At 52.9% G+C, this 14989-nt stretch overlaps 5 protein-coding genes across 5 annotated transcripts; 3 read left to right on the forward strand and 2 right to left on the reverse strand.

The window, feature by feature from the left end:
* Positions 1-364: 364 nt before the first annotated feature.
* Positions 365-1434, reverse strand: DSM5745_01332 (ATP11 family protein; the record flags this gene model as incomplete). Its single annotated transcript, XM_026743348.1, has 2 exons — positions 365-1199; positions 1259-1434. The coding sequence occupies 2 exons, from the start codon at positions 1432-1434 to the stop codon at positions 365-367; spliced, it is 1011 nt and encodes a 336-aa protein (XP_026609193.1).
* A 923-nt stretch (positions 1435-2357) lies between these two features.
* Positions 2358-2793, forward strand: DSM5745_01333 (flavin-linked sulfhydryl oxidase ERV2; the record flags this gene model as incomplete). Its single annotated transcript, XM_026743349.1, has 2 exons — positions 2358-2409; positions 2453-2793. 2 exons carry the CDS (start codon positions 2358-2360, stop codon positions 2791-2793), a joined length of 393 nt encoding a protein of 130 aa, XP_026609194.1.
* A 1686-nt stretch (positions 2794-4479) lies between these two features.
* DSM5745_01334 (uncharacterized protein) lies at positions 4480-6328 on the forward strand (the record flags this gene model as incomplete). Its single annotated transcript, XM_026743350.1, has 3 exons — positions 4480-4500; positions 4591-4713; positions 4901-6328. 3 exons carry the CDS (start codon positions 4480-4482, stop codon positions 6326-6328), a joined length of 1572 nt encoding a protein of 523 aa, XP_026609195.1.
* A 630-nt stretch (positions 6329-6958) lies between these two features.
* DSM5745_01335 (putative NF-X1 finger transcription factor) lies at positions 6959-10432 on the forward strand (the record flags this gene model as incomplete). The annotated part of the gene is made up of 2 exons (XM_026743351.1): positions 6959-7793; positions 9426-10432. The coding sequence occupies 2 exons, from the start codon at positions 6959-6961 to the stop codon at positions 10430-10432; spliced, it is 1842 nt and encodes a 613-aa protein (XP_026609196.1).
* Positions 10433-11084: 652 nt separating this feature from the next.
* On the reverse strand, positions 11085-14498 carry msh3 (mismatch repair protein MSH3; the record flags this gene model as incomplete). Its single annotated transcript, XM_026743352.1, has 3 exons — positions 11085-12563; positions 12611-13701; positions 13751-14498. The coding sequence occupies 3 exons, from the start codon at positions 14496-14498 to the stop codon at positions 11085-11087; spliced, it is 3318 nt and encodes a 1105-aa protein (XP_026609197.1).
* Positions 14499-14989: the final 491 nt, after the last annotated feature.

Consider the following 14989-nt stretch of genomic DNA (forward strand, 5'->3'; position numbering starts at 1 on the left):
GTGCTGGGCGTTTTTCAGATTGCTTCACCGTCCCTATTACGCATACATTCTTTGAGAGGATTTCACCTCTTCGGCGAGCACCATACACCATAATAATAGCTGTAATGCGGATGCGAAACGGGGAGTTGATGGGCCAGGCTTCGGTTCTACGTTCTAGATTGGCGTCTGGGTTTGGATTTCGATTGAGTATATTATGGAGGCGCCTTTTCTATATCCAGTTAATACAATGTACCAGGCTTGTCACTATGCAAGCCAAGTTTTTCACCGTTCTTCTGCCCTACCTACCAAGATTGTTAGACCAAAAAAAACGTCAAATGTTATACAAGAATGCTAAAGTACACGTAACGCATGATATCTATCTAACCTACAACTTCTCCGCCTCGGCCATCAACTCTTCAATCTTAAAGTTCTGCACATCACCCTGGGTGAACATGCGCAGCAGCTCGCCCTTCCGCCCACTCGCCTGGCCACCGAAATCATAGAAACGCTGCACGCAGCTAACCAGCCACGTAGCCTCGGTTGTCGACACCCCAGAATCAGGCATAACCTGACCGTGCATAAGAACCAACCCTTTCTCATCCGCAAGGTCCAGATGGTGCGTGATGGTCGTATGCGGCTGCGCATAAGCACCATGCAGCTTGTACGCCGCCAGCGGGGTAAAGATCACGGTCGAAGTATGCGAGTTAACGGCCGAGGGAGCCGACGCAGGCGGGTGGAAAGCCCATTGTAGGAAATGGATATCCGCACCGCCCTGCTCCTCGGCCGCGGGGGCGCTAGGCTCCGCACCTTGCGACTCGGAAGCGGAGCGGGGAAGCGGGAGAATAAACTGCGGGTTCTGGCGCGCAGCGGAGACAATGCGCTGGTATGTTTCCACCGGAATCACAGCGCATATGGAAGTCGGGTTCGAGGCGTGGCGGAGACGCCAGATAGCTTCGATTTCCTTCGGGGGGAGGGCGCGGACTTTCTCGACGTCTAGGAAGGAACTGAGGGGTTTGATGCCGGTTGAGGAGGCGGATTTGGCGGCTGCGGCGACTTGTGATTGTGCGGAGGATTGGGGAGTTGGAGGCGGAGGGGGTGTGTGTGGCTTTGCGGAGGGCTTTGGGGGTTCCGGGGTGAGGATTGTTGATGCTTCGCGGCGCAGCTTGTCAATCTTTTCTTGGTGCGCTTGTTTTAGGGATTCGACGGACTCGAAGCCCTCCCTGTGATTTTGTTGTCAGAACTTGTATGAATGGGCGGTCAAAGCGCTCTGTTAACTCACTGCTGGGCCTTTTGGTTGAGCTTCGATCGGTATCTATCGAGGACCTGGTTGGGATCGCGGTGGGTTGCGAGGAAGCGAACATCGTGGACTTGAGCCCATCGGCGTTGTTGAGAGCGGATAAATGGGGTGCGGTTCCGCGAGAGGGATTGGAAGGCGAAGGACCGGACAGACGCCATCTTGCTGGTAGCCGAGCGGGTTTGGCGATGCGGATTGAGAACTTGAGGCTCGGGAGTCGGTTCGAGGCCGAAAAATGGCGGCCGCAGGGATCGGCATCGGGGCGTTATGTAATCTTCTCCCCGCATTGAGTTGGAGTTGACTTCGGAGTCCGGGCCCCAGCATTTCAAGGCAGCAGCTAAGTGGGCTAGTAAACAGGTAGGAGCAGAAGCTTTGGACGTTGCTATATAGACATATATTATAAAGGACCTATCATGCGCCCAGTGCAACTTTCAATCGATTGCGTTGTAATTTATAGATCCTGACATGAGCACATTAGAATAGTGACTAAGCATGGTTGATTCAGTTTATGCATCCACGTGGGCTACACCATTTCCAAACAAAGGCTACTCTGTACCCCGTAATTTGCTCAGGCTCAGACCACTTTGCCCATGCAAAGGCCATGAACTGTGGCTTTTTGGTCAATATCACCTCTCAGTCTCTCATTGAATACTAACCATCTCGGCACTCTCTTTAGTCTTGATGTTTTGATGCTTTCCTGCTCTCTCCGCTAGCACTCGGCGACTCGAATATCGCCGCAGGGCATGCTTCTCTCGCCCCATTTGACCAGGGAACCGTGACTCTTCTCCTAATGATGGCCAACCGCCAAATCACAAGGCGCATTCTAATCAGCGCTTCTCTCTTAATCTTCTTCCTTTTTATTTTGTTCATCCAGCCTCACGGACCTCCCAGTCCTGCAGTCCGAGCTCCCGGTCATCTCGAGAAATCGACGCCCATCAAAGATGATTTAACGAAGGGAGACATCGTGATGCCTCGCCTAGGCAATGAGACGGCAAAGTATGAAGTCCAGGCTTAGACTCAGACCGTGCGTTAATCATCCACAAGAGCCGAATTAGGTCGCGCAACATGGAAGTACTTCCACACCATGCTCGCTCGATATCCCGAAGACCCCACTGAAGAGCAACAAGAGACGCTCCGTTCATACATTTACCTTTTTGCGCGACTCTACCCATGGTATAGTTTGCCACTGTTCGCTCATTCGGCGCCCGGATGCTGACAAGCAAACTAGCGGTGAATGCGCGTCTCACTTTCAAGGACACCTGAAGCAGTACCCTCCGCAGGTATCTTCGCGTAATGCGGCGGCGGGATGGGGATGCTTCATACACAACGAGGTCAACGCTATGCTCGAGAAGCCAGCGTTCGACTGCAATAAGATCGGCGACTTTTATGACTGCGGCTGTGGAGATGAGGCAGGTGGAGACGGGAGCAGTGGTTCTGCCAGCGAGCACAAGCCAGCTCCCGGCGAAAACAGCGCTGAGGATGGCAGTATCTCGCCTGTAGAGATATCTCGGGAGCCGTGAGTGCAACCTCTTGCATCACTCTACCAACCTTGACTAAAAGTGAATCTTCATCTAGCATCACGCGCGGTGGGTAGACCAACGTGACACGAACTGAGTTGTCCGTGCGTACTTCTAGATACCCAGATATCAGTGCATATAACCAACGCTGGCGTTGGATGTACAATAATCTCTGTTCGAATCGTTGAGCTATAACGAGCAATCAGAACTCCTATATATGAGCACTCGTTTACCGAGTACGCGAAGGGTCTCGTACAAGTCCGGATACGGGAAAGACTGGAAGGTTGAAGCTTCATAATATGAGCCGTAAACATGTGGAGGCCCTCTACCAAAAGCGACACCAATAGGCATAGCTGTGCGCGTGACTGTTCGCTTGTAAACGTTGCTGCCTCTGTGACTCGCGCAGGTGACCCGAAATTGATGGTGTGTTGACTTTTTCGACTTGGCTCTTTCGCCGTTGTGATCGGCTTTGTATGCGCAAGTGCAAATATACCGCTTGACCCAGGCCTGACGCGCAGCCAGTATGGTGCTACTGTATCGTTCAGTAGAGATTCGGTTGAGCAAGGTTCTCCGCGAAAGGATAAATTCGATCGCAGGTCTATCTGAGCTCAGCGAACGACCCAATGCAGGACATGGATCGCGAGCAGCGAATGGATCGCGAAACCTTGTCTCACCTCGAATGCTTGCCCGGGTCCCGGAGTATTCCGTATACTTTTGTATATGCTTTGCTGCAAGACATTTATGCTAGCGGCACGAACTGCCCTCCATGAGCGCCGAACTAAGAGCCAAATTGAGGGGCGATCCGCAAACAAGCGCCCATTATCTATCCTTGGCTGTGCAGTGTGCGCCAGAGCGAGTCTCCTGACAGGCTCACGCTACTTCAACCACTGTTGTTGGCGAAGAGCATGCCTACCCTCCTAAAGGTGGAATCTGTCGATCGTTGCTCAGACTGCTGAGCGACCCTGGCTCTTCCTGGTTGCAAGAATGATTCGGTTCAAGTCTTGTGCTCAGGCCAATGGTTGCTGTTGTTGGTGCCATAGTCGTAATTTGGCGTCTTATCTACTCGGGGAACCGCGCCTCGAGTGAGATTGCCTTTTTGAGTTTCCAAGAGGTGAGACATAAGGCGGCAGCGTTTCAGCATCTTGCAAAAAGAGACGATAGTTGGAAGTTGGAAGTTGAGACTTCTGTCAAGCATCAAGATATGTCAACGAGATCTACGTCCGCGATGGAGACCCGGGGTTAGCGCCTGGTTTCCGAGGCAGAGACTGCGGATCCTGTTCGTCCCAGATAGGACTAGCTCGGTTTACCCACTGTTTCCACTTTGATTTCGTCTTCATTTTTTTGAACGCGCCAGAAAAGAATCCAGCAAGGAAAGCGCAAATCGAAGAACGCTCTTGAAGGACAGGCGCGCTCTTTTTTTTTGGATTGCTTGGGCTGCTGCGCCGACTTATCGAGTCGCCTCATTCGTTCTCATTTCCTCTGTTGCCTACTAGGTTGGCTTCTGTTTCTCTGTCAACAAAGACAATTCGACCGACCTTTCGACCTTCTTCGTCCTATCGTTTGCGCGGAGAGTCTCGGTCTTAATTGAGGAGTCGCACTTTCATCTGATATCTCTATCATCTGTGCCAGGAAGGTTGTTCTTGCATCTGCGCTGTTAAGCGGGTTATAACATCGCGGGGCCTTGTCAACATGGTGTCGTTTTCGTGCGAGGTGAGTCGATTGTGCATTTTGGCGTCGAAACACGAGTCGCCGGGTTAGAGACTATATTATATCAAGTGCTAACCGAGCTTTTGCTTCTAGGCGTGCGGTGACATCCTCACCAAGAAGAAGCTTGATCCCCATCGCAACCAATGCCGCGGCGCAAGCTTTACTTGCATTGATTGTATGGTCCACTTTCAAGGAACATCTTACAGAGCTCATACGGTACGGATAACACTGTTATGATTTGCTCTCATTGTTGGTGTTTGTATCAGACTGGTTGGGTGGCCTGATTCGTATTCGCAGCGCCGGTCCGCATGTGGCGCTTGACCAGGCATTGGCCTGTCGACAAGCGGCGCCAACACAGCAGTGCATGTTTGTGACTCAGGATTCAATGCTAACGGTCTTCTAGTCATGTATGAGCGAGGCCCAGAAATACCAGGGCGCACTCTATAAGGAGAAGCCAGCCAAAAACGGCCGCAAAGGCAACAACAACAACAACAACAACAACAACAACAATAATAATAACCAGAACGGCAACAAGAACAATAACAACTCGAAGACGAATAACGGTCACCGTGCTCCCTACGTCGAAGACGCCCCCGATTCTCAACTCAACCTTGCCCCCGCTGCTCCCACTCCTCCTACTCCGAACCAAAACAAGTCGGCCCCGGCTCAAGAAGGCGGCAAAGTCAATGTATTCGACTTTTTAGTTGACGAAAAGACACCGAATGCGTCCAAGGTCTCTATCGCCGAACCCAAAGAACAAATGAAGATGAAGGATCACGCGCCTTCGGTTTTCAAGGCGTCTCAGACGTCGGCGCGTGTTAAAGACAATGACGGAAACAAAGAATACGAGGAGAATGGGTTCTCTTACGGCTCCGGGCCCATTCAGCCACCAATGTATCCGAACAAGGATGCTGCTGCGTCAATGGAGTTCATGACTCCTGCCCCGAAGAAAAAGAAGGAACGTCGTGGAGAGAGGAAGCAGTCACCCCCCACTCTGGCGACGACTGCGAGCGAAAAGAAGCGAAAGCGCCGGATCGACGACCATGACATGGAGGACGCAGATACTCCTATGCTTGAGGCCCCATCTAGTGTGGTTAACCACCCAGGAACCCCGATGCTTCATTCCGGTCTAACAGGCGGACTCGACCGCATGCTTCGATCGCCTTCTCTAGATGGAGAGGATGACTTGGAAAACCCGCGCCGACGGTATCAGGATCCTTCGTCGCCTCTCAAGCGCACACGGCGCGACGAGAAAGAAGGCCACGGAGACGCAGGCTTGGGCATCTCAATTAAGAACCGCGCTGAACGACTAGTTTCTTCTATGTTTGCTGGATCCAGCGTTTCCGGAAGCAGTGTTGCTGGCAACGAAACCGAGCCTCGCAAAGCGAAAAAGACTCACAAGGTCCGCCATGACGATCAGGCCCCCTCTTCGGAGGCCCTGAAAACTAAGCGCAAGAGTAGTGCGCAGGCCGACGGAGACCGTCCGTCGCGCCGTGCTAAGAAGGTCGAGTATCCCGACTCTCCTCGAGACGACGGCCGCGAGATGATTGTCTACCGACAAGAAAACCACCCCGACGAGTCACAGCGCCAGATGGCTGCGCACTTCATGTCTCTGGTGACAAAGGGACCTGAAAGCACCCGAGGATTCTCTGTCAACAAAGTTCTTAAGCGATTCCACAAAGACTTCTCGGACGAACTGGATGGCGATCGCGGTCGAGGCCAAGGTCGTAGTCGCGCAGACCGCGAACAAAGAGTGGATGATGAAAAGGATCTGTGGCGAACACTGCGTCTAAAACAGAATGAGCGAGGGGAAATCGTGTTGTTTTTCTAAATGTCTATATAATCCTGATGTTTAACGGGTTGCATGGGTGGATGTCTAGTCGCCTACTATTTCCTCCAGTTGAGGACCGCATAGCGATGATATTTTATGGCGTTTATCTTACAAGCAGCTTATCTCACATGTTCAACATCTCGTATGCACAGGTCCACTATGAGTAATGGTGATGATGACTCGGGCGAGGCTTGTCTAGAGCGTATGAGTCACCACCAGCGGCACTGCAAGATGGGCCACGGCCAGGAGATGACTGTGAATACCAGGAATCCATTCAGTGCTTTGTTAGATAATGAAGAAAGCAGAATGTGACAATGAAGTACTGCAGGACTTGCAAGCAAACGGAGCCACCTTTGCCACAGTCTTATTAAGGCCCAGGAACTGCCCGCTTTCGACTTTCTTTGGTCCCTGGAGTTCCATTCTCTTCCCTCGCCTCAGGCTTTGCTTCCTCGCCTCAAAGGGACCTTTCAATCTCTCTCCCTTTCAACCTTCAATTCTTTGTATTCTACGTCTATAAGTTCGAGGTCGAGTCCCGTGCGTTTCAGCGTTCCATATTCGTGCATGAACCCAAGTGCACGTTCGAGTTTGCCGGTTCAGACTCCACTATCGCCAATGTCAAGCTCAGCTACAATGTCAAGCTCAACTACAACCACCACCGGGGACGGTAGCGCTCCCCGGGCTCCTAGGAATTTCAGACGTGGAAATCGAGGCCGTCGAGGAAATGCCAATCGACGACAACAACAGGAATCAACACAATCTTCCGAGGCGCAACGACCGCCGCAACCACAATCGCAACCGCAAAATCGGCCCGTAGCTCGGGCGCCAGCGCCGACGCCCTCCGTACCCCAGTCTCAGAACACACCGCAGTCAAGTGATTCGACGCCTTCGAATACGACGGGTCAGCGATCAAGGCGCGGTCCGAGGCGGCGGCGGGGTGGCCGAGGTGGCGGGAATACTTCGGCGGATGGAGAAGGACAGCGACAGAGTCCGGTGCGGGGTGGTGATAAACAAATCGGCTCGGGAGCGTCTAGGCGGACATTTGGAGGACGATTGACGAAGTCGCAGGAGACTTCGGAGGATGATAGACAACAGGCGGCGGAAGATACAGAAGACCCAGGATTGAGGGCTAATGCGCCGGCGTTTGTGCCTGGATCTGTTCCGCCGGTCAATGGCGAGACACCGTCCTCGAGCAATGCTGCTTCAGCAAAAGGCAAAGGGAAGGCGAAGGCTCCTCGACAACGCGCGCCGAAGGTTACTACGAAATCAGAGGCCGAGGATATCACTACCCGGATCCATGAAGATATCGCGCATAACCTCTACGAGTGTCCGATTTGTACGAGCGAAGTTGGCCGGAAAACGCGCGTTTGGTCGTGCGGGCTCTGTTGGACTGTGTTCCACTTGAGCTGTGTCAAGAAATGGTCGAAGAACGAGGGCGCCGCGGCGCAGGATCCGTCCCGGAACGTCGGTGAGAACGGGGAATCTAGCGGGCCTCGTGCTTGGAGGTGTCCCGGTTGTAACCTCGCCCAGGAAGTTTTTCCATCAAGCTATACTTGCTGGTGTGAGAAAGAGGTTGATCCGCGTTCCTATCCTGGCCTCCCGCCTCATTCTTGCGGGCAGACTTGCTCCCGAAAGCGTAAGGGCTGCCCACATCCCTGTGATTCGACATGCCACGCCGGCCCATGTAAGCCATGTACGGCGATGGGACCGACCCAAGATTGTTTCTGCGGTAGGAACTCGTCTACGAAGCGCTGTCAAGACACAGACTACGAAAACGGATGGAGCTGTGGCGAGATCTGCGGTGATCTGCTACCATGCGGTGAGCACACCTGCACTCGACCATGCCATGAAGGTCTCTGCGGGGCGTGTGAAGTCAAGATTGACGCGCGCTGTTACTGTGGTAAGGTAGAGACCGAAATGCTCTGCAGCTCCAAGGACGAAGAACTGGATAGTGAGTTGCTTCAAGAAGATGGCAATGTTGAGGAGTGGACTGGATGCTTCAGTTGCGGCGATGTGTGCAGTCGTTCTTTCGATTGCGGCGTCCACTCCTGCCAGAAAGGATGCCACCCTCAAGATGCCCAGGCAGCTCATTGTCCGAAATCACCGGACGTAGTGTCACATTGCCCTTGCGGAAAGACATTATTAGCCGATATTCCAGGATATAAACCTAGGTCATCGTGTGAAGACCCAATTTCTAACTGCTTGGAAGCCTGCGGCAAGACCCTGCCATGTGGACACCCTTGCGAAAAGATCTGCCATACTGGACCTTGCGGCGCTTGCATGCGGACGGTCTCCATAGATTGCCGCTGCGGACGCAACTCATTCAAGAGCGTCTGCCACCAAGGCTCGATCGAACCTCCTCAGTGCTTCCGGGTCTGCAAGGCAGGCTTGCACTGCGGGCGACATGCATGTGCCGAACGATGCTGTCCTGGCGAACAGAAAGCGATTGAACGCCAGGCTGCGCGGCGAAAGCTAAAGTCTCATCTCCGCCCTGTCGACGAGGACGTGGAGGCTGAGCATATTTGTACCCGGATCTGTGGCCGCACGCTGAAATGCGGGCGCCATACATGCCCGGAAATCTGTCACAAGGGCCCTTGCAATACCTGCAGGGAAGCCATCTTCGAGGAAGTACACTGCAACTGTGGTCGAACAGTTTTGTATCCGCCGTTGCCCTGCGGGACACAGCCCCCGGCTTGCTCGTTCTCTTGTGAACGTCCCAAACCGTGCGGCCATCCTCAGACGGCGCATAACTGTCATACAGATGATGAATCTTGCCCCAAGTGCCCCTTCTTGACAGAGAAAACTTGTCTCTGCGGTAAGCGAACTTTGAAGAATCAGCCCTGCTGGCTGGCAGATGTCCGCTGCGGACAGATTTGCGGCGAGCTGCTCAAGTGCGGCTCCCACTACTGTCAGAAGGACTGTCACCGGCCAGGCGACTGCGAAGACGCCTTACAGCCTTGCCAACAGGCATGTGGAAAGACGAAGACGATTTGTGGGCACCCTTGCACGGAACCGTGCCATGCTCCGTACCCCTGCGCGGAGAAGACACCCTGCGAGTCCACAATCACAGTAGCATGTGGCTGTGGACGCCTGCGTCAAGACCGACGATGCAACGCGGCGAAAGCCGTGACATCAAAGGGACAGCTGCAGCAACCGCAGCGCCTCTCCGCAGTCACCCCACTCTCATGCGACGACGAGTGCGCCCGTCTGGAGCGCAACCGTTCCCTCGCGGCTGCTCTGGGCGTCGACATCAACCCATCAACCACTCTCGCACAAAACGCCATCACCTCGACGAACCTCCCTTATTCTACCGAAACTCTGGACTTGTACGTCCAGCTCTCCTCGACGTCATCCCTCTCAACTCTCCAATCCCACGAATCAACACTCCATTCCCTCGCCACGAGCACAAACCCAAGCCAACGCTCCATCCGAACTCAACCCGCCAAATCCTCAATCCGAGCCTTTATCCATTCCCTCGCTACAGACTATGGCTTCGTCAGCGAAAGCTACGACCCAGAACCTCACCGCCATGTGTTTGTCCTCAAACCCACAACCTGGACACCACCCATCTTTGGCCTCGGCAACGGCGTCTCAGTCGGCATTGGCGGCATGAGCGTCTCCGAATGTGTCAAGCTCCGCGAACGCCAGCGAGCCAAGGAGCGCGAAGCCCAGCGTCTCGTAGCAGCAGAAGCCAAAGCACAGCGCGACGCATCCAAAGCCCAGGCCAGCTCCGAGGGCGGATGGGCGCAAATCGCTGCGTCTAAGCGGGGTAATGGAGTCACGGGGAGCGCGAGGAGCACGCCGCTTTCTCGCACACCCGTGGGCTCGGGGTCCTTCTACACAGCTCTTGCATTGAACGATGACGGGAGCGGCTTCAGGAAGGAGAAACTTGTCCTGCGATCGGGCGTTGGCGCGGGTAAAGCGGCTTCACGCCGTCCGTCTCCCCCGCGGCCCGTCGAGGTCGCGGATAGCTGGGAGGAGGAAGAGGATAAAGAGGAGAAGGAGGAAGAGGAGCGCCGTGCGAAGGAATCTGAGGCTGAGGCTTCTAGTAGCGCGGGGACGAGGACCCCTGAGGTTGTTGACGTGGATGCTACTGGGGGACCTTGAGGCACTCCTCTCGACACTGCACAAGTGAGGACCAGAGATTCCAGTCGGTCCCGCATGATGCCATGATCAGCTCATGATCCTTTTCTTTATTGGAATGTTTTTCGTTTTTGTTTTGTCTTTTTGTTTTTGTTTTACATGCATTATGCACTCATTTTGTGTTGTTCTAGCATAGCGAGTCTGAGTCCTACGGGCTGTACTGCATTTGCATACATCATGGGTGGCGCAACTGGTTTAAGAAGAAAAAAAGGAATTCACATAGTATAGAATATTAACCATCAAATACCATAATGGAAATTTATATTCCTCAAAATATTTTTCTTGACACACTTCTCAGTATCTTCCCTATCTTACTTAGCTGGATCGCTTTATATATTCTAGCCCTAACTATGACTTAACTCGGATCAACCGAGTACACCTTTGATCGAGAATTCCCTCGGTCGTGGGTCTTAAGTTGGGTTAGCACTAGCAATCAAATCTGAAATCACTGCTGAAATAAGATCGTTTGTACATACATTGGATTCACAAATTCAGTTTCCGGACACACGTCTAGTTTTGTTCTTAGGCAACTCTACAGTAGACTAGTCTAGCAAATGAATGATTCGTGCCATAGCAGTATTTGAACATGTCCATGTCTTCGTTAAGTATGTAATAATCACAATTCCTCCATACTACGAACCAGCCGCTCGATAACCCCTTCATCAACCGAGCCCGACTTAACCACATCCCCAACAGCGGTAACAAGACCCGCAAGTCGTCGGCGGCGAATCTTCTCCTCCAGCTCGGCACTCTTCTGCTTAGCCATCTCCAAAAGCGACACAGGGAGATTAGCCAGCCTTGCAACATTCAACCCGTAGCTACGATGCGCGACGCCTTCCCCAATCTCGTAGAGGAAGGTGATGTCTTCGTCCGTTCCGGACCCCGACTCGCTGAACCGCATGTGTACGTTGCGCAGCTCGTTATCTGCGAATGAATGGACCATGGCCGAAAGGTGCTGGTAGTGCGTGATGAAGAGGGTGAGGCTGCGGATAGACCGCACCGTGTAGTCGAGGACAGCCTGCGCGATTGCGACTCCGTCGTGGGTGGATGTGCCTCGGCCCAACTCGTCCAGGATGACTAGCGAGCGTGGGGTTGCCTGCTTCAGGATGTCCGCTGTTTCGGAGAGCTCGACCATGAATGTAGACTCGCCTGCGAGCATATTGTCGAATGCGCCCATTCGTGTGAACACGGCGTCTAGCATACCAAGTTTTGCAGACTGCGCCGGAACATAGGAGCCTATCTGTCCCATGATTGCGATCAACGCTACCTGGCGCACGTAGCTGGACTTTCCACCCATGTTAGGCCCGGTCACTAACAAAGCGCGCGTCTTGTCGCTGTCCAGGTCGATGTCGTTGGGAACATAGCTGTCTAGTAGCAGTTGCTCCACCATCGGATGGCGTCCCTGTTCGACATGAATGCACGTCTCTTCCGTATATTCAGGCTTCACGTAGCCTGGCTGACTGGCTATTGTGGCTAAGGATAGCAAACAGTCTAGCGTCGCCAGAGACTGCACACAATCTCGAAGCGTTTGGTAACTGGCCGCTATCTCGGCTTGGAGGGCCAAAAATGCCTTGTCGCACGCTGCGGCAAGCGCTTCTCTGTGTTGATCTCTCTGCCGGATCATCTTAATCACATCTGGGGTGTGAAATCGCGACAACTTCTTTGTGCCACTGATTTTCACCCATGATGCTGGCACTCGCTTGATAGCTGGTGAGTTGTTTTCGACTTCAATCAGATATTCAATGCCTGCAACCGTGGCGTAGGTGACAGTTCTCTTCCCCAGGGCCTCTCCAGCTACAGGTCGATGCTCCTCAAGCTCATGCTCAATGGCCCCAATCCCAAGCTTGTGCTCGCTAATCTCCTCCGTCTCTTCCTCCTCACGGAAGAATTCATACTTGTCATCGTTTCGAGCCGCGTGCATATTGATCTTGTCCAAAAATGACACGACGTCTTGCAGAATTGCAGGTAGAGACACAATAGCTTGGCTGATAGCAGGAGAAGAAAATCCAGTATCCGCTGGTGACTTGATATCCGCAAATTCCTGGGCTATCATCTGCATCATTTGCAATATAATCAACAGCTCCGGTCGGGAGCACTGCAGCCGTTAGAACATGCCAGAGGAATACTGACCGTGATACTTACCTTTCCGTAATATATCCGGATCAAGCCCTTCTCTAGATCATGCTTGATCCTTCCGAGCAAGGCTTTGATCCGCTCAACAATCACGACATTTTGCGAATCCTTCAGCTCCTCCACGGCATTGACCCGATCCTCAAGCTGGCGTCTATCCAGTAATGGCCGCCCGACCCATTTCCGAAGCATCCTCTGCCCGAACCGGGTCTGAGTGCGGTCCAACGTCCAGAATAGACTGCCCTTGGAGGAATAATCGGTCTGGTTTTGGTAGACTTCAAGGCTCGTAAGGGTGTTTCCATTGAGGAGCATATGGGAGCGTGAAGAGAAATGCTGAAAGTATTTTGTTAGCTGCAGGACATGTTCCAGCCCATACTCGGTCATGTGTTTGATCATGGCAGAAAGGCAAATGGTAACTTGATCCGGCAGGCCGAGCACTTTCTGGAGTAGATTGCTAGCAACCTCATCATCTATGGCGTCTGCAGATTTCATTTTTCCGGCGTAGAAGCTCGAGACTTGATTGTGTGATTCAGCAGCGGCGGTTTTCTCCTTAGGCGCTCTCTCAACTCGGACCTCATCGCCTAAGACATTTGTCTTGCTCCCGGAAAGATGCTGCACGAGCTTTTCTGTCGCTTTGGATAGCTCACCAACTATGAGCATTTCACATGGCGCAATATGGAGCAATCTCGTTTCTATCTCGCTCCGCATGAAGCCGTCATCGAACTCGTCGTAGACAATATCCCCAGTAGTCGGCTGCACGGCGACAATTCCCACATGCACTCTCTCGTCATTTCCCCAGCCTCGTGCATTCGTCTCTGTGATGCAGAGGATATAACCCGTAGATGAAGCACCCGACGTCCCAGCCGTAGACCCTTCGAGGCCCTCAATATCGTCAATATAGGTGCTTTTCGTGTAAACATTCGTCAATTTACGAACAAACGGTGCATTGCGGTTATCTCCGGCAGCTTTCAGCGCTGCAGTCTCCAGTTGCCTCACGACGCCCACCTTGTGTCCAGCAGTGACGAGGCGCTTAACATGCACATGAAGTCGTTGTACAGGTATGCTTGCCGACGCAAAGCGGTCGAGATGGGCTTCCGAAGGATCTAGACAGAAGTCAGCAACTCGCCACGGCGTCGAACACAGGAAACCCACGCTCATCATATCGGAACTTGCCAGGGATGCATACAATGCTAAGCTCCTTTGCAGCGACCCTTGCATCTTCACCGAAGAATCGAAATTTGTATCCGACTTCGACGAGTAGTATTGTGTCCATATGCTTCCTCTTGATTTCAATGACCTGCTTCTCCATCGGCGTGAGTTTACCTCCGCCTTTCTTCCCCGCAGCTCTCCGATTTGTTTGTACTGGTTGTGGTGTCTCCTCATCCTCTTCACCCTCCGCAGCTTCCTCCACTGGCGCAGTCTCGTTGACGCTATTCCGTCCGATTCCCAACAAGCAATCTGCCCCGCCGAGTTTTCGAACAAACTTCTGGTGTAGCTTCTCCCGTTGTTTCTGCCGTGCTTTCGCTTCCTCGTCGTCTAATTCGACCGTGCTATCTGCCCCCAGCTCAACAGCAGGGGAGCTAGCGAATTGCGAGAGTTCGGTTCGTTGGCTGTTTGAGGCCTGTGGCGCCTCCGCGCGAGCCACGGGCTTCGCCTTTGGGCTTTGTGGCCGTTCTGCAAGAGATCCATTCGACTTGGCGCGCTTCGGGGCAGGAGCCACTATGTCTTCCTCGAAGTCTGCAGCTTTATTGGGGTGAGCAGCGGGCGTACTGCTGGCTTCATTTTGAGGGGATTGCTGTGATGCGAGTGGCTTCTTCGTAAAAAAACTGGATATCGTAGGTTGTTTTCTCTTGAGGGTTGGAGACGACGATGCAGATGACTGTGACGATGGTAGGGGCATGTTGTCTTTCGCTAAAAAAAGGAATGAAAGGATTCGAGATCGTTCGGCAGAAGTAACAATCGCGTTTCGGTGAAGATATGCGGTCTATGCACGCTCCAAGGGCCGGATTATAACTGTCATTGTATTCCGGAGTAAAACAGGACAAGCTAGGTAGCTCAGGGTACGGAGACAACCGAGCTCGTATGGGGAACAAATTGGCTCTCAAGATTGACAATGATAGGAGCTTGACGCGTACGGGGCCGTGACGCGTTGACCTGCATCCGCGGGTGTTTAATTAGATTACCTAATCTGGCATAGACAGCCCTGAACCCTTGGATACCCCACATTTCGACAGAGCTACGGGTTGCAAACTTGCAATCTCTTGACGTTGTGAATATAACGGATATCATTCCTTTGCCCTATACTTCTACCTCTACCGAACAGATAACAGAGTATAAACCCGCTTTGGAACTGCCAGGTTGACAACCTGGCCAGGACCCATGCAGTATAAC

This window comes from Aspergillus mulundensis, assembly GCF_003369625.1.
Source record: "Aspergillus mulundensis strain DSM 5745 chromosome Unknown scaffold_0, whole genome shotgun sequence".
NCBI classification, from domain to species: domain Eukaryota; kingdom Fungi; phylum Ascomycota; class Eurotiomycetes; order Eurotiales; family Aspergillaceae; genus Aspergillus; species Aspergillus mulundensis.